The 27787-nt window shown below is 41.2% G+C and overlaps 1 protein-coding gene across 2 annotated transcripts in view; it reads left to right on the top strand.

The window, feature by feature from the left end:
* Positions 1-27787, top strand: part of grik2 (glutamate receptor, ionotropic, kainate 2) — a gene marked incomplete at both ends in the record, with an annotated part of 312879 nt that overhangs the window by 125456 nt on the left and 159636 nt on the right. For both annotated transcript variants that reach the window (XM_083989928.1, XM_083989929.1), the window contains 3 exons: positions 6826-7007; positions 14544-14597; positions 20437-20610. In XM_083989928.1, the coding sequence (XP_083846054.1) occupies positions 6826-7007; positions 14544-14597; positions 20437-20610 (410 nt within the window). The remainder of the gene's footprint in view (positions 1-6825; positions 7008-14543; positions 14598-20436; positions 20611-27787) is intronic.

Here is a 27787-nt window from a genome sequence, read left to right as displayed (position 1 = left end):
GGAGTTGTTGGGGGGGGGGAAAAGAGCGTGGCGGGGGCGGGGGGAGTTTGAGGGGCCGTTCCCCCCCATCGCAAGGATATTTATCACAGGCGAGCCAAACTGTTTTACGCTCAGGAGACTCCCAGACAGCCCCGTAATAAACGCTTAGAGTGGATGAAATATTCATGCAGAGTTAAATATGGATCCTAGAACAGTCGCCGCGCATTAGGCACCGTCAATACTGATCAGCGCCGGCGCCCATGCAGAGTGGAGCGGGGAAGCGCTTTTTATCATTTATTTATTTATTTATTTATTTCTGTTTTTAAAGAGAGAAAGGAAGAAGCTGGAGAAGCGGCGCTCTGACAGGTGTTTATGATGAGCGAGTGCAGCAGTCAGATGTGTCGGGCCCGCTTTTATTGATGTTGACTAACTAACCGTAAAAACTGGGATCGCTGCTGCCGCTCCCGCCTGATCCTCCACTCTACACTCAACTTGTATAATCAACATGCAGATTAAGCCAGAGGAGATTTATATATTTATTTATTTTTGTAGCCCATCATCACTCCACGTCCAAACCGCGTTGGAAGACCTCGACTCTTTGAGACGTTGAGAGTTTGCGGAGACGCGGTGGGGCGCTGCGGCGAAATCCTAAATGGATCAGCACGAGTCCATCTGTCCACGCGTCTGTCCATCTGTCACGTACACAGTGAATCAGAAGCCGCTGATCGGATTTTGTGCCAGTTCTTTGTTGCAAACTCCTAAAAATACATGGATCAGCTCGACCCGGCGTGAGGAGCGTCTTTCAAAGTTGTCCGGCTGGAGTCCAAGAGCAGACATGAGGAGTCCAAACTCAGTTGTGTTATGTTATTTATTGATAATTTGTTTGAGAGTGTCGGTGTCAAATTCATTTGACTCGGGTCCACACACACACACACACACACACACACACATACACAAACACCGCTGGCCTGTTGCCCGGGGAGACAGTGGGAGCTATTTGTTCCTGCAGCACAAAGGGGGATGGCAGAGCTCAAGGGCTCCGAAAAACATGGTGTTGTCTGAAAATAATAACACATTTGTAAGGGAGCACAGGCAGCGGACAGATGAGGACAGATGTTTTTCCAACAGGAGCTGTAGAGACGGCTCATTCCCACGGGATCAAGTCTGAGAGTTTGGATGATTACAGATTATTTAAACTTAATGTTTTTCAGACCAGATGTCATATTTGTAGATTGAATAATTAGATTATTTAAATCGACCCCCTGACTGAGGTGCGTTTAAAAACTCTACAAAAAGTAAACAAACCTTTTGTGAACATGATTGAAAGCTCAAAGGAGCAGCTGTAAAATAACAACCAGACCTGATTTATGGTGAATTTATTTTTCTAGTAAGCCAATAATTTATTTTATTTTATGGCAAAAACATTCACCAATGTACATTTTCAACACATGACTCCTTTTTAAACATCAATGATCATGTGTATAGATTAAACAACAACACATGATGATAGTTTGTGAGCTCCAGAGATGATTGACAGCATCAAATGCCCTCCAAAAAACGTTTCCTACACATATGGTAAATAAAGATCGATATGGGTTCTATCATCATCCAGATCTGAAGTGCCACACTCCCTAATATTGCATCACTAATGGTCAGAGGAGAGACTGCTGTTGTGGCCCCTTCAGTGTCCGCCTCTTTACATTCAAGACCTCCAATGACTTAAAGAGGAACTATACAAGATTTGTAGCTTAACTCTGCTACATTTTTACCTTAATTAAACAACTTTGGAGTAATTGTGATGGTTTAATAAATAGCTTAACTAGTTCCAGGGAGAATGGAGGCTCTCTGCCTTCCACCTAGCGTCTCTTGACTGAAAACCAACCTTGTAAGATCAGAGCCTCCGACCCAGCTCTCGTCTCCGCGGCAACGCCACACAAACGCACCCGTAACCCTTAATCTCTTCTTTATGACAGATAAGACTACACAGATGTACACATCGTAACATCGTATATGATATATAACGTTATGTTTCTCGCCGGCTTCATTGTAAACCAATGCACATGGCCGAGAGGAGGGTTAGCAACACAGAGGATGAGAGACCAGACTTACATAGTTCCTCTTTAAGTAACATAAAGACGTCGGGTAATGTTGTTACCGAGTGACACAGTCCTTGTAGAGCTGATGGACTGGTCAACAAAACGTGACTCGGAAGCACCTGTTTTCTACTCCACTTCTAATTGACAGTCAAGCACAGACACGTTTCTCTCTGTGCTATGCTGCAGTTGTCCATTATAAAACATATCTCTAATACCTTAACAGGTTTTATGTAATGACATTACACACAAGCTTTTAAAGAAGCTTTTTTCCTACAATGACAGACAGGTGGAGTTGCGCTCGGTTCATCTCACTGTCGACACTGTGACCCCACAGGTGTGTGTGTCTGGGCCTCCTGCCACCTTCCATCGATCAATAAATAAATCTGATCGGCAGTAATGATGCTCAGTGATTTAAAGCACCACTTAACTCCACATATTTGTCATTGGTTTCCACACAGAGAGCAAGTGAGGTAACACACACACACACACACACAGTGAAGAGGAGTGAAGCCTCTCTCCCTCTCCCTCTTGTTCTTTTAATTTCATTGTTAGAGAAGTGATGCCCCGTTTATCCAGGAGCACATAAAGAGCTTTACATTATGCATGTAAATTCATCCATCCATTAGCTCTGCTGCTGATACTCGGAGGGTTTTGGAGCCGACCCCGGCTGTCGGCTCGACGTGATTAGAAAAGAGCAGAGGAGCGAAAAAATCTCTTTGACCGGGCCGCTGAAGGAAAAAAAAAAAAAAAAAAGTGTCTCTGGTGTGAACGGTCGGGCCACTGCTCATGTGAGACGGAGTCGGACCGGCCGGCGGGTTTACCGGGACAAATCCCAAAGGGCTGCCACATTGGTGGGCCAGTGGACCGTATAGGAATCCATTACGTTTTTTTTTTTTTTTTTTATACTAACCCTGTGTGTCCCACTATTTCAAAGTATTGTTTTCACACAGAGATGTAGCTGCGATGCTGTGAGTCTGCTTTGTTTATATCCCACACAGTCGAAGCCCGAGCCGTGGTGAATCACGGCCGAGGAGTCGCTTTGTCATGCAACGGTTAATGCAACACTGGCGGTGTCTCACAGGTCAACACTCTGGGGATATCATCATCAGTGTGCGACAGAGTGTTTGATTTAATGGACACCAGCGACTTGCCGCCGAAGCTCCGGCAGACTGCGGGGCTGCCGGTTTCCCACGGTGCAGTGCACTCATGTGGAAGTAGGAAGTAAACAAATAATGCCATAGGCCAAACAGCTGGGGACGGTGGGCTGTGGGCAGAGACACAGGAGACTGCTGTGCTGCTTTAGATTCATCTTTCTTTTCTGTGTTGCTGTGCTGATGTGCCCACACTGATACTGGGCCAGTATTTAAAATAACATCTGGTCCCGCTGACGTGAATCCACTGGTGATTATTTAGTTTTCACTTTAGACTGAGTACAAGCACAGCAACTTTTCGCTGCATATACTGATAGATTGATTTGTCTTATATAAGTGTCATGCACATTTTTTGGGCTAGCGTGTGTAAAATAAAGGAGAAAGAACTTAAAACTAACTATCTTCAAAGATATACAATAAAATAAACAGTAATTTATGATTTTATAATGTTTTCTGTCATAGATCTCCTTAAAAACCAACACAACATTTCATGCTCAGACATCCAGAATAAGTCTGGATTCTTCATCTGGGCTTTCTCAAACAGCGACTGTCTCAGTTTCTCATACAAAGGGCATTGAAACTGAAGATGTAATTCATCTCCAACAGTATTAAGGTCACACAAAACACACAAAACACTGTGGTGCACCCTTATACGTCCCTACTTCAATTGCTAAAGGCAAAGTGCCAGATCTCAGCTGTGCACACTGTTACTTAAATTTCAGCATTTTTCATTGCAAAGGATCAAACGGAACATTCGCTGTTTTCAAACAAGACATTATTAAAGTTATACCTTATTAAAGTATACATTATAATTGTAAATGATCATAAATATGTATCATTTTGTATCTAAGATAAATGTATTCTTCATCAGTCCAACAAACCATAGCAGCAAACCTCAGGACAATGTGAGTAGGCAGCAAGATTTATCATAAAATGTATTATTTATTGTGAATTTCACCACAGGCCTGATATATTTCTGTCGGCCAACCTGGATGGTGTCATCACCATGGTTCCCTCCACAAACAGCCAGTAGGATTTTTCTTTTTTCATTGTCTTATTGTTGAAAATAAACAGTGTGACAAACACCAGTTTATGATCCTGGCTGGTTTTCACCAATGAAACCACTTCATGACGTCTGGAGTCTAAACCAATCAGAAGAACCACCACAACTAATGTCAGGCTGTTAAAAGCAGCTCCACTGTCACCGCCACTGAACTTCAACTTGTATTTAGATCTGACTCTGAGCTCTAAAAGCCTTTCCTCAGTCAGAGTTAGTGAGAGATGCTTTAAAAATGGACGGGTGGGTAGATCAGTCCTCATGTTCAACTTAATGATGTTTAACGTCCCCGACATCCTGTTTAGTCTCAGACACTTGTTAGTTTTTATCAGACTGAAATCAGGACTGGAGGATTTACTGATGTCTCATGTCTTAAGTCGTTAACCAAAAATATATTCATCAAAATTGAATCTGTTTTTGTCATTGTGCACCAATAGAAGCTACATTTAGTACATTTTACCACATTGCATTCATTGTTACATCATATATGTCAGTAATTCAGCAACTCACCAGTTAACTTGTGTTATCTGTCACTGAGAATGGAACTGTGTGTGATTTTACTTATATTGATGATATGCATGTTATATTTAAACTTGAGTGGGTTTTGGTGCCATGAAGAGAGAGAAAAAAAGTAAAAAAAAGTGCAGTGCTTTCCAAAATGCAAATGACGGTTATGAAATGGAGCCTCATCTGATTGGCCACCGACGTGGTTGAAGTTGCGGTCGCTGTAGGCACGAGAAATAAAAAGACATCAGCACCGACTGTTTGTTGGAAACAATACGCGAGTGTCCAAGTCCCAACGCCTCCAGATTTCTTTCTTTTATTCTTTTTTTTTCGACCATTGTTTCTGACATGATTTGCAGCGTTTTGATAAGTAAACATGGGTTGTGTGTTGAAGCCTTTGATCAACAGGCCAGAGAACTGTCTATATGCAAAACCTCACACCAATCTGATGCACAGACGCTGCATCGTAACCGGCGTTCATTCATCAGCCATGCAGTTCATGTTGAATATGCTGAAAACTAATCTTAATCTCTATGAAGAGGAGAAGAAGATGAAGAAAATGCACACAGCACAAAATCCAATCTATAAAATCTCTGTGTCTGCGATGTATACGTACATACACAGAAATGATTGATCAGCCACTGAGAGCAGGAATACTTATTGGATGTCACAGTCGAGGCTTATCTGTCAAAATTAAGATGTTTGTGCTTCAGCCGAAGTCCCACAGTCAATTTCCAGGCAAGGTTGACTTCACACACATCCTCTACACAACAGTGAGCAGCAGCATACAGAGGAAGAGGAGGGGAGGGGGATCGATAGGGAGCACAGAATCAATGTCATCTATGATGAATGATGAATGTCAGGTAATGTGCAAGTATTGATATATGCCTTTTGTTCTCTTGTGTTTGCAAGAATATTTGTATAGTTGCATCAATGTCTGCTGATAGTGAGGCGATGCAGGTTAAAAGACGTTTAGAGGCAGATATGGAGATGGAGGACGAGGAAACGGAGAGTCAGAGGGAAATCTAGAAGGAGAAGTCGTCAAAGAGTCGTTAGCCGTGTCTGAATTTTGGGGCTGCATCCTTGGGAGGATGCATTCGTCACAACGTCGTGATGAGGCCTGTCCCACTTCGAAGGATCCTGCAAATGAGGCCGACAAATCCATTTACAGGCCACTAATTACATGATAATGTCAAGAAATAGTGAAGAAATAACAATTAATTGCGTAGTAATGTCTAGAAATAGCCTAGAAATAACGGTCAATTTCATATGTCATGTTTTTCATAAAGGCTAAAGATTACACATGCTTTTCATGCTTTTAATTTTTTGGGAAAGGCCAAAATCTTTCATTTTTCTTGCAAATGTCAATTACATGTCTAGTTTTTTTTATTTGTCAGTAAATGTGTCTTGTAATCCCATATGGGATGGGCCACAATGGTGGCATGACACGAAAATAAAAAATCCATTCATTCATACAATCAATTATTTCTGGGCTATTTCTACGCTATCAATCGTTATTTCTTGGCTATACTTCTTGACATTACTATGAAATTGGTCGTTATTTTTAGGTTATTTCTTGACATTATGGCGCAATTACTTGTTATTTCTTGACATTATCATGTAATTAGGGGCCTGTTGATTAAAGGGTTACCAATTTGCCTTGTCTGACCGGTTCTAGGAGGACACATTGCACCTATACTTCATGGCCTCCTGTATCCCAAGATTCTTTGCGTGCCGTTAATTGTTAGCCACCTGTACGGTGAGGCGGCTCTGCGTTGTAGCCATGGAAGCCGTGCTGCATCCTTCCAAGGATCCAGGGCCTGAATTGGGACACAGCCATTGATTTCAGCAACACAAACACATTCCTCCAGCTCTAATCGGAAGCACCACTGCCAAATGTATCAGGAGTAGCTGTTACCTTGATTGATGTGCAGAGACATATATTTTGGCGTTTTATTTATTGCGCTCATAGGAGCCACTGGGATCATTTCTCAAATATCAACAACTTTTTTTTCTTTGTGTGGTTTTTTCTCCACAGGTTTAATCCGGCTGCAGGAACTTATAAAGGCGCCGTCGCGGTACAACATCCGGTTAAAGATCCGGCAGCTGCCCGCAGACACCAAGGACGCCAAGCCGCTGTTGAAGGAGATGAAGAGAGGGAAGGAGTTCCACATCATCTTTGACTGTGGCCACGAGATGGCTGCAGGAATCCTCAAACAGGTGTGTGTTTGTGTGTGTGTGTTTGTATCTGTGAGACTAGAGTTGTAGGGTTCGGTCCAGATTGGCGTTTGGGGAGTGTTGGATTAGCTCAGTGACTTTCCGTTGTCCTTGTGGAGGTCAATAATCTGGAGGTAAGTTTTCAGATACAACATGACAAAGTAACTGCGTTAACATGGGTCCAAAAATCCTATTTATAATCAGATTAATAGGTCAATCAGATTCAAAATGTCTCATGTAAACACCTTAATGGATCCGATTCACTCGGATCGGATTAAATTTCTGATCGGATTGAAAGAGGTAGTCTACGCCGATTAAAAATCATCTTGATGCCGCATATAAACAGCTGAATAGAGGTGGATTTGGCTGATAGAGTGCTCAAAGCTCCCAAAGCTTTGAGTAGTGACGTCTTGTCACATGACCAACCACTCGATTGCACTTTTTATGGTGCCAGACTTTGCTGATATCATATTCTCCCGGTTTCAGAATCTAATGACATCAATGACGGCAGTGGAGCATCATCTTGAATTTTCTGTCAAAAATTATTCACGCCTCCAGGTGTTGTCAAAGAGATTAACACATCTCCATTATAATATACACGGTGACATACAGTACATGTCTGTAATGTCATGATGTATACTAACAGCCATTGACTGTCGATGATATATTCATGTGACTTCAAAGAGCTTTTTTACATACTGACTCAATATTTCATTTCATTGCAATATTTATGTTGCAGTGGATCCTTTAAATTATGAACATATTGAGAGTCAGGCTTTATGTTAGTATAGTGTCACTTTTTAATATCCCAGTAGATCAACATCAGTCTAACAAGAAACATACAATGCCTCAAATGCCTGGACGTCACTATTTCACCATCATTAACCGGACAAAATAACCTTTACAACAAACGTTACCTTTCCTATAAGCCCCAGATAACAACACAGAGCTGCAGTAGCAGGGACGTAGCCGCCGTGAACACACACACACACAGACATGCAGTCCACTGTTCCTGGCCTGGAGCCTGTGCTGCAGATATTTTTCTAATACTCACATAATTCTGTAAAAATGACCTGTTGTGTGGCAGCTAGTAATATTTCCTAAATCATTTTAAAGCTGTAACCTTTTTGGTGGAATAACTCCCAGCTCTCTTCTGTTCTCAAATGTTAGCTCATTAATCATAAATCACAACTTTTTTTTTTTTTTACTTCTTACCTCACAAAACCCTTTTAAAAACTGTGAAACTTTGCAACAGCCGAGCTACGAGCCCTCAGTTTCTGGAGCTACTCTACATTTCCTCTGTTCACTGCTGCTGAATCAAAGCGGCTTCACAGAATCGATGGAGATGTCATCACTGTTTTAAGAGTTAATGAGAAAACCAGCGTGTGTTCGGTTTGCTAAGAAATGTCATTTAAAAACAAGCCAGTTTTAAAAAAAAAAGACAGTGTTTGAACACAGCTAATATTTATCACAGTGCTTCAATATGTTGATAGCACTTGTGAAATGATCACACAGTCACTTTTAGTCAAACGTAAGAAGTTTTCATCAGCCAATCTGGTAAAGATCTGCAGCTCTGATGAGGGGAAGGGGTTCAAACCAAACTCTGTTCCACTCAAAAGTGCTGATAAAAACATCAAGACCCTTCATACCAGTGGAGTATATTAACACCAACAGTCTAATGATGATCACTCACAGATTTTACACAACAGCTTCAGTGAAATTGTGATGGTTACCAACCTTGCAAGATCTCGTCTTGTGCGAAACATTGACTACTTTACGGCACCACAACACAAACACGCCCCGTAATCCATAATCTCTTTTTGATGACAGATAAGACCACACAGATATACACATTGTAAAACTTAAAGGGATACTTCACTCAAAATCAATAATTCACCAATCATCTACTCACCGTCATGCCAAGGAAGGGTTCGGGGAACTTTCAGAGTCATCAAAACGCTTTTGGAGTTCCAGGGGGGGATGTTCTTCCATGTTTCCATCAGGCATCCAATGATTTACAACGACGAACGAACATCTCGCAGCAAATGCAATGGCAGCCGGACCCCCCCTGGAACTCCAAAAGCCTTTTGATGACTCTGAAAGTTCCCCGAACCCTTCCTTGGCATGACGGTGAGTAGAAAATTGGTGAATTATTGATTTTGGGTGAAGTATCCCTTTAAATAATATATAACGTTACCCACCTCGGTAGACATTGCTCCACGGACAGTTGAGTTTTTATGATAGTCTTGTAAAATATACACTTCAAAACTGTAGGGGGAAAAAAAACAACAGAAACGGCAAAAAAGTGACCAGACTTACATGCGTAGTTCCCCTTTAACTGTTGGATTGATTTACACAAAGTGATTTCCAGTAGCGGGAGAGTTGATCTAAAACAAACCCATCATATCAAGAAATAGAAAATCACCATCACCTGTCCAAATTGAACCAAACTAAAATACATCAATGAAAAGAAAGAGGAGAAAGGGTGATGTAAGGGAGCTACATTGGCTCCACCATCTTGGTTCCTTATGTCCATTGGACATCTGACAGGAGCCAGTCAGCTGTGGTCTAATCACAGGGTTATTCTGGCCAACACCGATTTAAATACACTCACTAATGCACACATTACATCTCCTCTCAATCCACAGGGAAAACAGACTCTTCCTCTCTCTTCTTCCACATGATGGGATCCCATTGGACAGAGCATGAAACACACAATCCTTTTATCTCGTGATAATGACACATTTACATCGAGATGACAAGATATGTTAAGATCATAACACTGTTAATTTCACACTCGCAGCCTTTGTTGTTGATCCTGTGAGGAACAGAGTGGAGGTATGTGTGATGATGATGGACTCGCTGCCCACAGACGATTTCAGCCTCTAATCCAAAACAAATAATTTAGCTGCAAATTGGTCACAGCTTTTTCAGAAATGCCACACTGGTTGAGTCCACAGATCTGAGGGATCAGTGGAGTAAAACCAGCCTGAAGGAGCTGCCAATCCCACAAAAAACAATTTCAAGTGTTCTTTTGTTGGATTTTCCCTCCTGATGATAAGAAATATACTCAGGCACAAAAAAAATTAAAGACATTTAAAGATCTAACTTCAAAAATGAACATCAGCTCCACTTCAGATTGTGTGGAGCGCAGGAAGAAAAGGTGACTCGATTGGACTTTTTCCTTTTTACACAGTATCTTTATTAAGAAGGTCATGCATATGACTGCGTTAAAGAGGACGTCTGCTGCGAGTGGCTCCGTTAACAAGCGCTCATATTTCTCCTGCTTGTAGGATTTATCAAATATTTAAGACAACATGATTCACCCCCCAGCACTCTGTCTGTCTCCCAGGGAGTTTAATCAATGCCTGAGTGGTAGATTGCTATGGAAGGTCAAGGACTGCTTTCATTAATAATGTCATAGAGAAACCCCGCTAATGGGAGGTAATGAAAGACTTAACTGTCTGGCCCTGATTTTCTCATTACGTGATGCACCAGTAGGTTAGAGATTGTATGTAGTCATCAGCTGTCGGCCGAACCTTTAGCCCCAAACACTGGAGAAACAAGGACAACAAGATGAGACAGTCAAGAGGAGAAGATCAATTTTAACAGAGAGGTCGGAAAACTACAGAATGCTTTAATGTACATGCTGTATATGTAGGGTTCACACACTAAACAAAAAGCTGAAAATGCTGAATATCAGTTCAGTGACAGGATAAACAAGGATGCCGCACTGATGGACCATGATACAGAGATAAAAAGTCGAGTGTTGGAGGGTGGAGCCTGTCAGAGTTATAACTAGGGCTGTCAAAGTTAACACGTTAACGCATGCAATTAATCTGGAAACATTAACACATTAAAAAACTTCAGCATTAATCATGTCACATGACTGAGGTAGAGCCTACCATACTGTATGGTCTGTGTCTGTGTTGCGATTGAAATAAGATCTTTATTGTCATTGTGCATTTACAATGAAATACTGTTGGAGCAAAAACCTCCAGGCAGATGCCTGATTAAAAGAAAAGAAAAGTAAAAAAAAGAAAGAAAATAAATAATAAGAAAATACGATAAGTTCCCATAATTGAGGATTAAATAGGGTTCTGTGAAGACCCGTCCCACTCTGCTTGGATCAGGTAAAATTCGATGCCATGGCCGGTTTGATCACATACTGTATGTGAGTGGGAAAATTCAAACTCTTGGTTTGACAGTGTCGGTGCTAATGACTCAGATGAGTTGTAAACTATCTGAGTGTTTCCTGTGGCGGACGGTGGTCTGTCAGACGTACAGCGGCTTCAGGAGGACAAACTTCTCCACTCACAATGAAGCCTCTAATATGATTTGTTCATAAAGGTTAAGGTGTGCAGTTGGATACATGCATTTTTTTGATACACTAATCAAAATCAAAATGTGGCAAAAAACGATCACTTCATGTGTCACGTGTTATTATTTCTCACCAAATTGTAAAATTGCGTCCTTTAACTCTAATAGATTAACTGTTGGAACATAAATCACATCCTTCAAGACTACACAAGAGAAAATATAAGAAAAAACAAGTAGTATTATTGCCTATAGCCTAATATTTAGTATTAATCACAATTGTATATTGTGTATATTACGATTAATTGAGTTGACAGACCTAGTTATAACTGATGTGTAGCCTAATTAAAATATTACATTCTCTGTAGCATTACCTGAATCTGAAGTACCATTTATTTTTTATTTTATTTTATTTTTTTTTTTTTTACATATATTCTATGAAAGACAGGGATTGATTCATACTCTATATTCAACCAGTAGTTAACAGGAGGTGAACACTGTCTAAATATCAACTTTTAGAAAGGGTTTAACTTTTGCAAAACAAGTAAACAGTTGGATTAGCCTAAACACTTTTATAGTAGCACTTAATTAAAACATATTGTAACAGCTGCTGTGGAAGTGTGTGAGTCCACATTGTAACGTCGTTAGCCAGCAGCAAGCTGCTCCTCTTTGGAAAGAAGCTCTGGTGGAGACTGTACAGTCGGTTGGTGGGTGAGGTAAGGTAGTGTGAGGTGAGGTAGTGTGCTAACATTTGTAGCTTCCCTCGATACATCAATACAATTCAAAATAAACTTAAAGCCTAAGAACAGACCTCACTAACAGTCCAACATATAACACAAGCTCAAACACAAACTCTACATGAGATCTGAACATTTACAGCTGTTAATATTTAGACCTAGCTCTCGGTTTAAAGCTGCATCACTGTACTGTGGCTGCTGATGACAGAAACCTGTCACTTTCTATCACAATCACTGTAATGTATCACTTCAGTGTTGTTTACAGCTGTGTTGTATTTGCACAGACAGACGCTGCTGTAACATGTATGTATGTGAAAATCTGCTTTGAGTTGTGTCTGTTGCTCCTTTAAGTGCCTCAACAAAAGCAGCGAGTGCTCCCTTTGACTTGTGGATAGCTTTGATGGATGCTTTTAAAATCTAATAGCTATTCTAACCCAACAGTACGCATTTCTCTATTGATTGAACAACAACAACAACAAAAATTGGAGAATATAGATAGGCCAGAGAATCTTTGAAAGGTTTTTTGCAGCGCTCATCCTTCATGTGAAGATCCAGGAAATGGCAGCGTGTGAATCAGCGGTGAGTGGGCAGGTCCTCAGACACAAGGCTGCAGAGTCTGAAGGTTTCCCACCTGATGCCAGCAGCCATTATCCCTTCCTGCCTGTTTAATCATCCTCTGCACACAGTCCTAATCTATGATTCATATTGGTTTAGTGAGTCTCTGCACGGCGGGAAGGACTCTGACGCCACTGTATAGCTACATGCAGGTGGCACACACGCACACAGAGACACACACACATACACAGTCTGGATGATAATACAGAGCGAGGTGATTCGGCTTCAGAAATCTCATCTCAGAGGTGCATTTTTACAGACAGATTGCCTTGGTAATGGTGCAAATGAGTACATATTCCTGTCAGCGAACCTACCAGAGTCGCTTCAGAAGATGAGCAGCAATTGCAGACAGATGACAAAAAAAAAAAAAAAAGTCTGACTCACACTGAACACGAACAAGGCAGAACTCAGATTCTCATGCAAAACTTTATTCATCAAATCAACCTAAAATAGAAAGTGGAGCTCCGGCAGCAGCAGCAGCAGCAGCAGCAGCAGCAGCAGCAGCAGCAGAGTGCCGCTTCCCCATTAATTAAGATTCTCCCCCTCTGCCCACATCCATCTCTGCTCTTCACACGACTGTAGCGTCTTTTAAACAGCACTGACCACAATGGACTCGCTGCAGGAAACATATAGACTATCAAGCGCCACCGCTGTAATTGCACACGCTCATTAACATCAGCTGGCTGCTAATAATGGAACCAGTGCAGTTGTTTTGAATCATCGGTCGACCCCGACGCCGACGACTGTAGGTTAAAGTATGAAGTGAGATTGACTGGTGAATTAAAAGTCTCTGCTTCGGTGGTGACATGTAACGTAATGCAGTAATTTGCCCGTCAGTTTTATTCTCCATCTCACTCTCAGTCTCGTGTGGTTTGGCAGTGTTTCCCCCAGAAAATGTGTTAGTTAAGGTGGTGTCTGTCCTGTTGACAGGGGGGGGGGGGGTGTCTTTTTTTAAGACGTTAGTTTAGGCGGCAGCTCTTTGTTGTTAAGGCGGCCGCCTTAACAGGAAAGCGCTGCGGGAAACCCTGTTTGGGTATTGAACCTAAATCCGTTTTGTACTGACTGTGGCCTCGCAGCCCAGACAACTTTTAAAACTCTTGACCCTTTTGCTGCTTTTATTGAATGAAGGAGCGAACAAGTAGATTTGTTCAGACCAGGCTATTGAAAGAAAACGGTGGTGAATATTATGGATGTTATAGAATTTAATGTGTCAGTCTAAATCATCACAGTATATCTAGTCAAACCACAGCTCATGCTATGTTTCTTCTTTTATTTCCAATGAGAGCTGCTCATAATGTTTCCTGGTTGGCAGAGCCACGACTGGAGGCATCACATCACACCATGTTTGTGTGATGTTTGTCACACCTCACTTGTGTTTTTATTCTTCATTTTTTCAAACATACCGAAGCTTCAGAACAACAAAATCAAACAACTCCATCATGGAGCTCTTATGACAGCAGGGCATCTTCCTTATATATGTTTCTGACAATGACCCAGATGCCCAACATCTCGATTTCATGCTATACCCTATACGTTTCCCTACACATGTCAAATATGTACGATGATGAGACTGAGCTCCATCTATGGCTTTATTTAGCTTCTTTTTTTTTTTTCTTCTTCTTGCGGGTGGTTGTTTGTTTCTTAAGTCTGAGCCTGTGGCTGTAGAAGTGTGGCGGAGTATATGCCTCTTCACATTACATGGTAATACAGCCACACAGACAGCCACACAAACAGACAAATGCATTTGTATGTGCATGTGTGCAAAATATGACAAAATATTGGATCTGCCTCCCTATTCATTTATAAATCCCCCCCCTCTCTCTCTATCCCAATCTCTCCCTCTGCCTCCTTCTGTCACTTTCTCTCTCAGGCTCTCGCCATGGGGATGATGACAGAGTATTATCACTATATCTTCACCACACTGGTAAGTAGAAAAAAAGAGAGAGGCTGTGCCGCACAGTCGCTTTGTCATCAGGTCTACCTCACAGTTTCACATCCCCCATATCTCTCAAGATTTGTTGCATGGCCAAAAATGAGATGACACCGCGCTCAATCTTCATTCTCAGAGCCGTTCGCTTTATATTTATTTCTGTGGATCATTCATTTTCCCCCCTTTAATGTGTTCTTCAGAGCCAGAGAAAATAGCAGCATAATACTTTAGGACATCAACATTTCTTTTGTTTCATCTTTTTCTTTACTTTTTCAGCGCTCACTTCTCACTCTTCCTCACCTCCCTCCTCCTCCTCCTTCATCTTCATTTTCCTCCTCATTGTTCTTGTTTTGTCCTTCTTTTCTTATCCCTCTCTCTCTTTTTGGCCTTGTTCAGATCGTCTCCCTTTTCGTTTCTCTTCATATTAAGTCTATAGATCTTTTAAAGGGCGTTGATATCTCATGTTGAGGCAACCTTTCTGCCACTTTCTCCTTGTGGTCGACTGCAGAACAACAACTCAAATTACTACTGAGGCACCCCCAAAAAAACCATTGAGTTGAATGGAGTGCAATAATGCCATGTGCTTTGGTTTTTAACCATCATTTAACAGCTCCATTGGCGTATTAGCACTGTTTTTACACAATAGTCAATGGTAGCAAGCTCCCATCCATCCATCCATCCATCCATCCATCCATCCATCCATCCATCCATCCATCCATCCATCCATCCATCCATCCATCCATCCATCCATCCATCCATCCATCCATCCATCCATCCATCCATCCATCCATCCATCCATCCATCCATCCATCCATCCATCCATCCATCCATCCATCCATCCATCCATCCTTCAACCCAACCCTGGTTTCCTACTGTCACCATCTAGTACATGTGGTCTCCTCCGTCTCTCCATAAAGTTGCTAAAATGGTGAGAAATATGTGTTTAATATCCATGTGAAGTATAGTCAGCTACATATCAGGTCTCTGGTGTCACATCAACCAGTCAGTGCCGCTCTAGTTTGCTGGGAGCTGCTTGTCACGAGGAAAAATAGGCGAACAGAAGACACACATGTTATAAACTACTATAAAATATATATATTGACAGGAAACTCAATTATGGTATTATGATTTTGTGAAGCCATGACAGCTTCATACAGTTGTAGATGTGACTCTATTGTCAACATCTCAGTGTAAAGTCTGTGGGCTGAGCAGGCGAAGCTTAGGAAAGAGACTGGAGTGTGTATCGGTGCAGTGGTGTGTGTATAACACAGCTGTCCTCTTTTGTTTTTGATAAACCAGCCTCTTTTTATTTGACATGTGATGAATACTCCTACAAACACACCTCAGAATGAATCCCTATGTAACTGTAGTTTAGAAAAGAATACATGGATTTCAGCTTTAATCACATCCCCATCTTTTTTACTTAAACTCTACTTCGACATAGGCTTTACACTATAATTAAATGTGTAGCCATGTATTTAATATGGATTTGCACCAAACACCTATGTACCACATCTTCAACCTTCTTTGTACATTAGAAAAAAATCTGCTAAGAATCAGTAATATTATATTTAGACTTGTTTTGACCTTTGTCCCAAGGTGAGCAACCTTCACAGGACTGATTACTCACTATGATGAGGTTTGGTTTCATAACATCATTTCTTTACCACAGTGGTGAGAGACAGTTTAAAACCAGTAAATGAAGTGTCATCCAGTGAGACTTACCAGCATTAAGGTGAAAATAGCAGCATTTATTCTGGATAAAGGAAAGTACCACTATTTTCTACTGGATGCGAAATGACTGGATTCAGACTCTAAATCTCCTCTGTTATTATGTGGATGTATGAGACGCCTTGAACGACTGTCAGTCCATGTTCCAGGTCAAAGATTTGACTCCGATCAGACTATTATGAAGCTCCATCCCTCTGTCGTTGTGAAGAGGCTGCTTGTGTTGCCGGGGATAAAACACCGTCTCTCGTCTGTCTGCCTCCGCCGCTCCTTTGTCCTTTTACTTTCCAAATGTCAAGTTCTTTTGAAAATCTAATTCTTCAGGTTCAGGTTCAGCTATCTGTGATTGTCATGAAGGAATGATTTTCAATTGGAAATGAAACATCTGAACGTGCATAGCTCCCCAGTTCAGCCATTCAGTGCGGTATAATTTCTCTGAGATGATTAAAAATCCTCCAGTATTTTCAGGAAGATGAAAAGTAAAATCCAAATCCAAATGAAGGAGGCGAGGGGGGTGGGAACAGACAGAGGGGTGTCTTGTCATTTCCCACTGTTGTGTTTGGCAGACAGAGTCCAGTGCTGACAGCCTAATTCTCCCAGCAGAGTGAACAACCCAGCCATACTGAGGCCACATATGGTGGCCATTTCCTGCCAGATTTCTCTCTCTCTCTCCCTCTTCTTCACTTAGCATACCCTGTGTTGCTATTTTTTCTAATTCTTTATGGAAAATTTTGTCAGTACCCCCGTGTGGCTGATAAGGGCCTTTTATGAGCCGTTTCATGAGGTTGGTCATGCTGCGGTCTATGTTTTGTTTTATTTGTCTGGTGGAGCTACTTTTGGTTTTTATTAGATGTGCCTCAATTAGACTTCAGGTACTGCCTTTAATGTGACTTTTTACCTTAAAGGGATAGTTCAGCATTTTGGCAAATTGGCCCATTGCCATAATCCCTATATTTTTAGGAGTAGGTTTGTTACCTTTAATTGTCAGTGCAAGCTATTTTTAGAACGGCGGAGCAGAGCCGCGAGCTGCTCAGAGCTACGCTACGGAGGCTCATGGGATTTCTTGGTTTCCCTAATCAAACACATCAAATACACAATCCAACAAGTTGTGACCTGCACATTCACCACGCTATGAGATAATAGCAGAACGTTACCAGACAATTGTTTTCGAGGTAAATACAGAGACTGCTTGCCGAAAAACTGTCCCCGACAGGAACGCGCATCAGCGGTTTTGCATGAATTTCCCTCTAAAACAACTCTGTCTCGTAACGTTCTGTTATTATCTCATAGCGTGGTGAATGTGCAGGTCACAATTTGTCCACGAGAGCGTTTTGGAGTTGTTGGATATCTGATGAGTTTGATGAGGGAAACCAATAAATCCCATTAGCCTCCATAGCGTAGCTCTGAGCAGCTCGCGGCTCTGCTCCACTGTTCTAAAAAATAGCTTGCACCGACAGTTATAGGTAATAAACCTACTCCTAGGCCTATAGGGATTATGGCAATGGGCCAATTTGCCAAAATGTTGAACTATCCCTTTAACAATGGCACCAATTATTTTTCCAGGGATGCCCCTAGTGTAAATCTTCAGCTAGAAAGTCCATAAGAACACTAAAACAAGGCAATAACTATCCACAGCCTGTTTATAGGCCTCGATCAGTACACATGGGCTCATCTGTGAACCTGTTCCACCCATGTCTCTTCATCATTCCTCATCTGCCAGCTCCACCAGTCAGCTGAGAGAAAGCTGTCTCCATTTCAGTCAAAAAGAGTAGCTGAGTTAGAAGGTCGGACGTCCATTCCCCATAACGTCAAGGAAGGTGAACAGCTCCATGATTCCCAGTTCAGTTGTCACAACTCATGACAGGCAGAGAAAACACATCTTCCATGGGATCTCCAGCTAGTTCCTACTGTCTGGTGGATGCTCCGCTCTTGCCAACCCATTGGTCTTCCCAAACCTGCTTTACCTCCATCCACACTCTACATCTTTTAATGGGCACTGACCCCTGCCAAATCCAATCATTAACCCACAATATTTTTAATATTACATCTATATGTGTTCCTTTCTTTGTCAAACGGTATCGTCTAACAAGCTGAATGAACCCTGTGCTGCTCCACCTGGCCTCTATAGTTATAGGCTAGTTTACCAACCACCGTTTCTTTGAGATTTTCTTGCGCAGAACCTTCCCTCCAGAGGGTGGATGTCGATGCTGGTGTATAGGTGCCAACTTAAATGTAATACCAACAAATAATCAAAATCCACAGTCTGACTGGCCACAATTCAGCCTTCTACTAATGGCTACTTTAAGCACAATGCAAAAAAGGTCGACTCAAGCTGGTTTCATAAATGTGACGATGAGTTCAGTGTACTCCACTAGCCTCCCAGGTCACTGAATACAGTCAGACATCTTTGGGATGTGGTAGAATTAGACATTGACATCATAAGTGTGCAGCAAACAAATCTGAAGCACTTTGTGAAATCATATCAACATAAAATCTCAAAGGAGTGTTTCAAACATCTTATAGAAGCGATACCACAAAGAATCAAGGCAGTTTTAAGAGTAAAGCGAGGCCCTACCCATTAATAGTAAGGTGTTCCCAATGCATTGCAGTTTTTTCTCATTTAATCTTCGTCAGACACTTCAATGCAGTAAGAGACTTGAAGGAGGTACTAACTTCTAACCTCTACTGCCAGCATTATAATCCTAGATAGAAATGTTGTTGTGTTAGAGGTATTGGTAGAGCCAGAGGAGGTGCTCTTTGAAAAGATGAGTCTTCAAGAGACTCTTGAAGACAGAGGGACGTCCCTGCTCTGATAGACTTCGGTGGCTCGTTCCAAAGTTCCTCCGTTGTTTGATGACAGACCAAGCAGCATAAGCCTGTATAATTAACTTCAAGTGGATGGGTGCAGACCTCTGGAAGTCACACTGTAGGCAGTAATAGTGACTTGAATTTGATTTGGGCAGCCAGTGCAGATCAATGAGCAGTGGAGTGACATGTGCCCTTTTAGTCCGATCAAAGACCAGACACGCCACCGCATTCTAATAAAGTTCTCGCTGTGTGAGAGTTGGTTTTTCAGGACTGGGATCAACCATGACAAAATCCCATTACAACATTTTAAGTCAATATTTACCCGATAAGTAGTTCTTAAAATGTCTAATCAGTACCTACTAGATGAAGCCCTAACCCAAACCACTGTAGGCAATCTCTGAGCAGAACACAAGACAAATACATCTGAGGTGTGATGAATCCCACGCAACCTCTAAATAATGATCCTAGTTTATTATCCATTTGCTGCCCTAAAGAGACCTGTACCAGTGTTTGTTTAAAGACAGATCACAGAAGCAGAACATAAGATGTGAGATTCTACCGGCCACACGTCCTGACCGTTGTTTAACCTCTAGGGCTCAATACATAAGAACTGGGTATTTTCCAAGATGGGATTAAACCGGCTTGATGGAACAAGGTGAAGCGAACTGAGTGCCTTTCCACTCTAAGGCAGCTTAAGATACTTTTGTCAGATATCTTAAAGTCCCTTTTCATTCATTTCAGAAGGAGAACATGAACATCTATACTCCTACCATGCCATGAAAATTTTGACTTTTCTCATTTCTTGAATGTGTGTTCTTGTATTCCTACTCCTGTTTTTTGTCCTGTCTTTAATCATTGAATGTTAGCTATTAGAGGTTTAAATGGAAAAATGCTCCTTTGGGGTCATTGTTGGCTTTTTTACACTTATATCAAGCTGGACCTTTTTAACCCAAACTTTTAATCAATGGGCCTGACACTTCTAACCACAGTCATTCATTTGAACCTAACTTAACTTGAGTTCAGTTGGATGTTTGACCGTCAGAACAAAGACTGGACTCGGCAGGAGCTGCTTCTCTTGCTCTTTCAAAAGTTCAATTCAACCTCACTTATGTGGGAAGTGAATTTTCATTGTGTTTTCATTGTGTTTCCTCTGATGTTATTAAATGTGATTGAATGTTTTTTTGGGGGGTTTGTTGAGTTGGTTGTTTTTCGTTTGTTTTTCTCAACAACCTCCTACAAATGGGGATATTACGTCTGTCTCTAATGTTTGTCTGTCTGATGTCTGTTGTCTCTCCAGGATCTGTTTGCGCTGGACGTGGAGCCTTACCGATACAGTGGTGTGAACATGACAGGCTTCAGGATCCTCAACACTGAGAACAGCCAAGTGGCCTCAATCATTGAGAAATGGTCCATGGAGCGACTGCAGGCGCCACCCAAACCTGACTCTGGTCTACTGGACGGCTTCATGACTGTGAGTTTAGTTGATGAATGAGTGAACGAATGAATGAATCCTTCTGTCCGAATTTCAGTCTTAATTTATGTACCTGTTGTCTTAAACCTTGACTTGTATCGATGAGATCATATTTACCAGTACCATGCGATGCTCTGTGCTTCTTTCTTGCTGTAGTTTGCATTGTTTGGATTTGATTTTCAGTTTGTAGTTTGGATTTGGTCCTTTTCCCGTTCACCCTAACTTTGAGGTTATAGTAGTAGTTGTAAACTGATGGACTTGTTGGCGGCATCATAATGAAAAACTCATGTTCGGCCCAGTTTCTGATGAGTCCTGTTGTGTCTTGTTGAGTTTATTCATGTTGGCTGTGTCATTTCCCGGCTCTGTTGAATGAACCACTTCCATCTTAGTGGTGGACTTCCATCACATACATGTAAGGTGTCTCTGTTGTGGTCCATTGCTCTTTATACATGAGTAGATTGTGTCTCTCACATGTGAAATTCCCATTGAATCGTTATTACTTCACAGCTGCCAAACAATCAATATTGAAACTTACAGCATGTAACTTCTGAGTCTAGAGGGCTAGAGACGGTGTTGGGTGAAATCATTTCTTTTGTTTCCTTCACCATCATTATGATAAAGCTGCTCTCAGTTTGGGCGTGTTGCAGGAAATCAAACAGACTCAGTAATTCTAACCTGAATGAAGCTGCTCCACATTTAAAGTCACTGTTTGACTGATAATGTGAGACGAGAGGGAAGAGATGGGAGCTGAGACAGCTGATAACCTTTGTTGTGATTCCTCCTCTGATAACTTATGAACCAGACGTTCAGGAGGTTTAGATAAAGCTGCTTCGATTTAGAAATCTGAGATTTTACCGACGGACAAGGGACAGGACGTCTCCAGCAGCTTTCTTAACATTTACTCAGCTTGTTTCATTGCAGACATCAACAAATAAAATCTTTAGTTTGGTTTAAACGTAGATTTAAAAACGTCCACGATATCAAAAGAGTCAGTTTTACCACAATGCAGACCCATGCAAGTATGATGATAGCATGATGATAGATGTTTTAATCTGGAACAGTTGCATAATATAACTTCTTCACCATCTTTTATGACAATTTCATAAAACCATTGTTGTTTCTGTTAAGCAGAACAATGAACATCGTGGTTTTCCTTTTGCTTTTACGGGGAAACAGATAAAGTGTAAAACCAGGACAGTTTGATGTTATGCAAACCAGCTGTAAACATGTTTGTGTTTGTATGTCCATAACACACAAAACGACTTAGTACAACCACCCCCTGGATACTCTGCTGATGTAAAACACTGAGATTTTTTTCTTTTTTTTAAACCATGGGACAATCTACAATCTCCTCGTTGGCTGTTTTTAGACATAAAGTCACTTCTTAAGCTGCAGAGCATTGTTCTTGACATGATAGACTTGTCAGGCTGAGCGTGCCGTGGCTTTCCTTACTGTAACTTCCTCGTCGTCTGAGGGAGTCGAAAAACTGAGAAAAAAAAAAAAAAACCTTGGTGCCCCGAGCTGTGAGCCCCTGGGCGCGATAAGAAGAGTCTCTTTCACTGTGATCTGAAACCTCTCTGATCAGTGCACACTGCCTGTAATAACTATTCCTCCACGCAGCTTTCATGCCAATCTCTTATCTGGGAACGCCGCCAAAAAAATATCAACCCACCAGAGACAAGGAATGAGAAGGAAAAGAGAGTAATGGAGGAGGAGGGAGGGAGGGAGGGAAAAATGAGATGAGGGGGATGAATGAAAGGAGAAGAAAGACAGAGAGTGGGTGAAGGGAAGGCAGGAGTGAAATCAGAGTCCTTGTGTTTTATTCCCAGAAATGTTCAAGTGTTAAATGTTGGGCCGATGTAGTTACTTGGTCTGATTCCAGTTGTGAAGCACTGGCGGCAGCAGCAGAAACATGTTGGCTGCTGATTGAAAACAGTGGCTTTCCTCTAGGGAGAAACATATTCCCTGTTTTTTTTGTTTTTTGTTTTTTTCCTGTGTCTAAAACGCCAAGATCTTGCTGAGTCATGTTTCTGGACTGATATTGGAGAGCGGGTGTTACTCAGTTTAAGCCCCCCCTTTGGTCGGATTTGTGGTCGAATCAATACTGTTTTCCCACTTGAGACCAGAAATGGACTGTTTTGTAATAACCGGACCTTTTAAAAAAAAAAAACACACAAAAAGCTCAGACCTTTATAGCAGCTTCATGGCTTCAAGCACAAACTGCCACATGGAGTTGATGTCTTCAGTCCAAACAGAGAGGAGCAAACAAGGCTGAATAATGAATTAAAAAAAGAAATCTGTCTCTTTTTTACTCCACGCTGCCCCACAGAGAGTCATCAGGACGGGTGGTTATTTTTGGATCAGTGACAGGGGAAGATTTATGTGTGAGGAGTTGTGCTGTGACCCTGCTCATCAGTGAATTAATGGCATATGAGTTTGAAGGAGGGGACTGATTAATTAGACAAATGGCAATCAGTCAGGAGCTAATGCATATTGACATGGTGAAAGGTTCCATAAATGTTTGATTAACAGCTTCATTTGTGTTGCCTGTATTTACAGTTTGGTGTAGTTTACAGTAAGTGGCGAAGTGCTGATATGCAGGAGCTTGGAGTCGCTGAGGAAGTGGGGGGGGGGGGGTCATGACGGATTGCACAGAGTGAGAGCAGGGACTTCACTTCCCCACGCCGCCTCTGAACGCAGCACCATTGTTTTGCATTTAGTGGTTGAAATATGATTTTAAGTTTGCTGTGTAATCAATAACAGTGACAATAAGGTGGGAGCTAGAGAGAAAAAAAGGCTACTCAAATGCCACAGCTGAAAAACAATGAAAAAAAACCTGCAGCTAGGATTAAAATTAAATAAATAAAAAATAATAATAACATACAGGATGAACCCTCTGAACCTCACAGTCAGTTTCTAACTTTAAATTCCTCCACATTATGATTGATATTTGTATATTTTCATAAACAGAGTTTGTGTTAATCACTGTTTTCTTGCCAGACTGATTGTTACGTTTACAAAACGAGATTTTCTTCTACTGTATGTCCTCCGAGCAGCTGCTGCAGTGACTCGGTATCAGAAACAGACTAGAGACACATTTATTCCTCCACACATCCAGATCGTAGTTTTATATAAAACATAAAGAAGTTAAAAAGGATTTTTACTATTATCCTGATTCTACTTAGCGAGGAGTGTGTAACCCCTCAAGTTACATAAAGTCTCAATTTCTTAATCAGCAGGTTGAGGTAAAATCAAATATTTCATTTCATAGTAATATCCCAGTCATAACTGTAACTGTGGCCTAGTTTAGTCTAGATATTTGTGAAAGCTGCTTTTATAACCTGGGTGAGTTTCCTCTATGAGCGTCATCCAATCAGGAGCCAGAGTCACTGCACACACACAAAAAGATAATAACAAGAATAAATAAATAATAATAATTGACATAATTGATGTAGCAGGTACCAGGCTAGTTTGTGCATTGGTGTTGTGAAATAATAAGAATAGTTTGCTTGATTTGTCCCAACAAAATCCCAGAGTACTGAATGTTTCCAGTGTAGCTGTTTAATTTGTCAGATATCACACTTGTTTCTGTCTCTGTTTTCCTTTAATAATATTTCAATTCGTTTTCTTCAACATGTCTGAACTGATTGTTTTCTCTTCTTTTACTGTATTTGCTGCTAAATTCTCACCTTGTTCACCTTCATTCAGACCTGTTAGTGTCCTCACAGCTGCAGCTGAAACCTCTGCATCCCGTGCCGCTGCACCAAAATCACAAACACTGTAGAATAACTCAGTGAAGTGAAGTTTGCTTCAGAGACAGTTTTTCCCCCTCTGTACTGTCCATGTCGGTGTGCCACGGATCAGATAAGTGAATTCTGCACCTGGTTCCTCTGCAGCGTTGAGTTGGAGGCAGAGAATCGCTGCCCTGAGTCGTGGCTTAACATGCACGACGGCGGTGACCTTACAAGCTCCACGCTCTCATTACCATAATGTCTCTCCTTGTTAATTGCTTTAGCTGCCGTCTGATTCATTGTGTGCTCTGCAAAATTGAAACAGGTTTGAAAGAATAGGAAAACACACACACACACACACACACACACACACACACACACACACACACACACACACACACACACACACACACACACACACACACACACACACACACACACACACACACACACACACACACTCAGGCATGACTGTAATTTCTGCATTTATCTCGTTGTCGTGAGCCGGAAGGTGGAGACGTCGTCAGCGTCGAGCGCGGTCCGAGCTAAACGGGCCGACCTCTCCGTCACCAAGGTCGTCCGTCTCTTTGTTTGTTGCAGCCGCAAAACACAGTTGGTATTCAAAGCCACGGTGCCCCCCCCCCCCCCACACACACACACACACACATACACACACACACACACACACCCCACCCTGAATCATTTCTGTTTCCACATTACCATAAATATGCTATAGCTGTGGGTACATTTAAATGGGGGCCAGTGATGGAAAGCTATTTCCTTTTTGACAGATAGCATTTTAAAGTCCGATCCAAACAGAGTTATAACAAACGTCACTCAGACATCAGACGTATTCCAGGATTCATATTATCTAAGCATCAGTCAAACAGCATACGGTGGCGCTGGGAACAGATAGAATGACTCATGTGAAATATATATATATATTTATATAAACAGCAGGGAGCTCTTCTTACTCAGGCTTACCTGCCAATAACCCTCACATATGTGTTCACAGTGTATTTTTAATGAAGCATTGAAGATCATCTATAACATCATCACCTGTGTGTTTATGCAAATGAAAATATTCATCAGTTTTCTCCATTTAGTTCAGCTTCCTGCACTAGCTTCCTCTTCTTCTTCGTCTTTGATTTCACTTCAGAAACATCTCCAGCTCCAACAGAGTCATTTTAATTCCTCTAAACATAAATTTCAACCGTTAATCAAACATTTTACTCCTCTGCAGCCTGAGTTTATTCAGCCGTCGTCACCAAGGCCGTTGAGTTGTCACACGACCTAAATGTGGAACAGGCATATGCTGCGATGTGAACCCATCCATACTTAGGGGCAACAGCTAAACTAAACCATCCCCATGACAACTGAGCGAGCTCCATCTGTTGATGAAGGTCATGAGATGTGGCTGAAAGCTTCAGGGAGAAGTCAGATAAGTAAGAGGACTTTGTGATAGAGAGCTTTTCTGTTCATCTGCTTCTTTTAAGACGAAAGAGAAGGATGTGTGACTAAGATATCAACACAAGCATAGGGACGCTGTGTTGACCTTGGGGGTCAAAGGTCAAAATATTCATGGTCGCATCGACTTCATGTTGTTGTGAGTGTAATGTATGAAGAACATCCAGAGGGAGTTTCACTACATCTGTCACACTGTGACCTCACAAAACACAAACAGCCTCCTACATCAGATGTGCTGCAGCTCATTTTGCAGGTTAAGGCGAAACACTACAGGCTAAAAGACTGTTATTTCATACACTAATCAATTTTGATATTTTGCGCTATTTTACTTCCTTAACATGTCTACTTTCAGAATAGTGGAAAGAAGTGGTAGAAAATCCACATTTAGGTTTTTATTTTACTCATTACTCATTTTTGTAGATGTCTCCTAAATTCACCACAAGTTAACAGCTACTGTGACATGTGCTGTGCCTGTTGTCTGACCCATGTCATGTCAGGTATCATTGTAAAGCTCTCTCTCTCCTGAACAATGATGTAGGCTCCTCCTTACCCATAACAAATCGTAAAAGTACAATTTACATTAACAATTTATGGAATTTTCCAGTACCAAGTCTTTAAAGGCCATTTTCTCAAAATTAGTTTTTCCTCAGACTCCTTCCTACACCTTCCAGTTTTATCTCTTTCTATATTCTGAAGGTTTCTACAGAGGGGATTGTTGATATGTCATTCACAGCCTGATTTATACAACATTTTATTCCTAAAAACATTTTCTCATTTACAGAGTGATAAAAAGAGATATCCAAAATCCCCTTCTGACTCTAATATGTCAACAAAACAAAACAAGAATTTTGAAAGTGGCTTTATCCATTGTTCAGATTTCTGTTCTGGAAATGTATGCAAATTAGTGCATATTTCATTACATATTGCCCCATTTACATATTCAAACATACAATTTGACAAAACTTGTAATACAAAAAAATATTTGTCTTAAGTGATAAACTTGGGATGTTTCATGGTGATATCTGTTAGTTTAAATTTTTACCCTATTCACCTGTAGTGTCTCATCTTACAGTAAATATTATTTTAATGGTTTAAATGTAAATTATCATAATTTTATCTCCATTACCATTTCAGGTACCAACAGTTTATTCAGTTAAATGACTGTGACTGTAACTGTATCAAAGCCTATGGAGACTCAGTGGTTCAAACCATCGTTTTCATCACGTGGAACAATAATTATAGTGTTTTAATTGTTTAAGGATTTAATTATGTATATTTAAACAACAAAAAGAGGAGAAATTCCCACGACCTCCTCTGTTAACCCAGCTGACATGTGTTTAAACACATAGTCTCCTTCTTGTTCTTCAGTAGGTGGTGGAGTGGGGCTGGTTCATTAGTTGAGGGGAAAAACTGCTTTAGTCTGAGCAGCTGCTGAAAGTTTGTCAGCATTGATTAAATGTCGACTGAAGAGGAGTCAAGTACAAACACCTTCCTGTGAAGTTACACAGACACTGGATAGACTGGAGTCAGAGACATGATGCTTCACTATAATCAACTCCAGGTGTTTTTAGGCCTTTTTTTTTAACAAGAATGGAAGAAAAAGACGCCTCTCTTAGTTTTATCAGAACCTTTTTATTCATATTCAGTGTACAACCAGTCACAGGTCTGGAGAAGCAGAGTGCAAAATAAGTGTTTTAGCTACTTAAGCGCTGATATCGGTCTAAATGTAGCATTTTTTTAATAATGCTCATTGGTTTATCCCAGTGTCAAACAGCTTCAGTGTAATATTACTACATTGTACTTCTGTGCAGGATAAAACACAGTGTCGTGCTAAAACACAAAGTGCTGTTTGATGACAGGATGAAGCGTAGAGAAGATGCTAAATACAGCGAATACACTCCGACTTGATCTCCTTCTTTTATTTATAGTTTATGATGATTTCCTTTTTTTTTTTTTTTATTGTTGACCCCGCCCCCAGC

Source organism: Trachurus trachurus (assembly GCF_905171665.1).
Source record: "Trachurus trachurus genome assembly, chromosome: 16".
NCBI classification, from domain to species: domain Eukaryota; kingdom Metazoa; phylum Chordata; class Actinopteri; order Carangiformes; family Carangidae; genus Trachurus; species Trachurus trachurus.
This window is presented reverse-complemented; position numbering and strand designations above follow the sequence as displayed.